Source organism: Fulmarus glacialis, unplaced genomic scaffold, assembly GCF_000690835.1.
Source record: "Fulmarus glacialis isolate BGI_N327 unplaced genomic scaffold, ASM69083v1 scaffold34630, whole genome shotgun sequence".
Classification (NCBI taxonomy): Eukaryota; Metazoa; Chordata; class Aves; order Procellariiformes; family Procellariidae; genus Fulmarus; species Fulmarus glacialis.
Genome location: NW_009187691.1, coordinates 1 through 255, shown reverse-complemented (window position 1 = coordinate 255; position 255 = coordinate 1). Strand labels below are relative to the sequence as shown.

At 67.5% G+C, this 255-nt stretch overlaps 1 protein-coding gene across 1 annotated transcript in view; it reads right to left on the bottom strand.

The window, feature by feature from the left end:
• The window catches only part of SNUPN (snurportin 1), a gene marked incomplete at its 5' end in the record, with an annotated part of 8,762 nt that extends 8,557 nt beyond the window's left edge, over nt 1–205 (bottom strand). The window contains one exon of the mRNA XM_009576027.1: nt 49–205. Within this exon, the coding sequence (XP_009574322.1) occupies nt 49–205 (157 nt within the window). The remainder of the gene's footprint in view (nt 1–48) is intronic.
• Nucleotides 206–255: the final 50 nt, after the last annotated feature.

The window sequence follows — 255 nt, the reverse complement described above, 5'->3', positions numbered from 1 at the left end:
GCCTGCCCCCCGTCGCGGGGAGGCAGGCAGAGGCAGGCAGCTCCTCACCTGATTGGCATAGCGCTTGGGCAGCTTCTTGCCAGCATCCACGTCCATCTCCTCTTCCTCCGCATCTTCCCCCTCCTTCTCCTCGCCCTCGCTCTCCACCCCTGCCCAGTCGTCCTCTGCCAGTCTCCTGGCATGGTTCACGTAGTCCAGCCGCCTCCTGGGGGGGAGGAAACAGCCCGGCTTGCCCTCTGCGGGAGGCAGGCCACC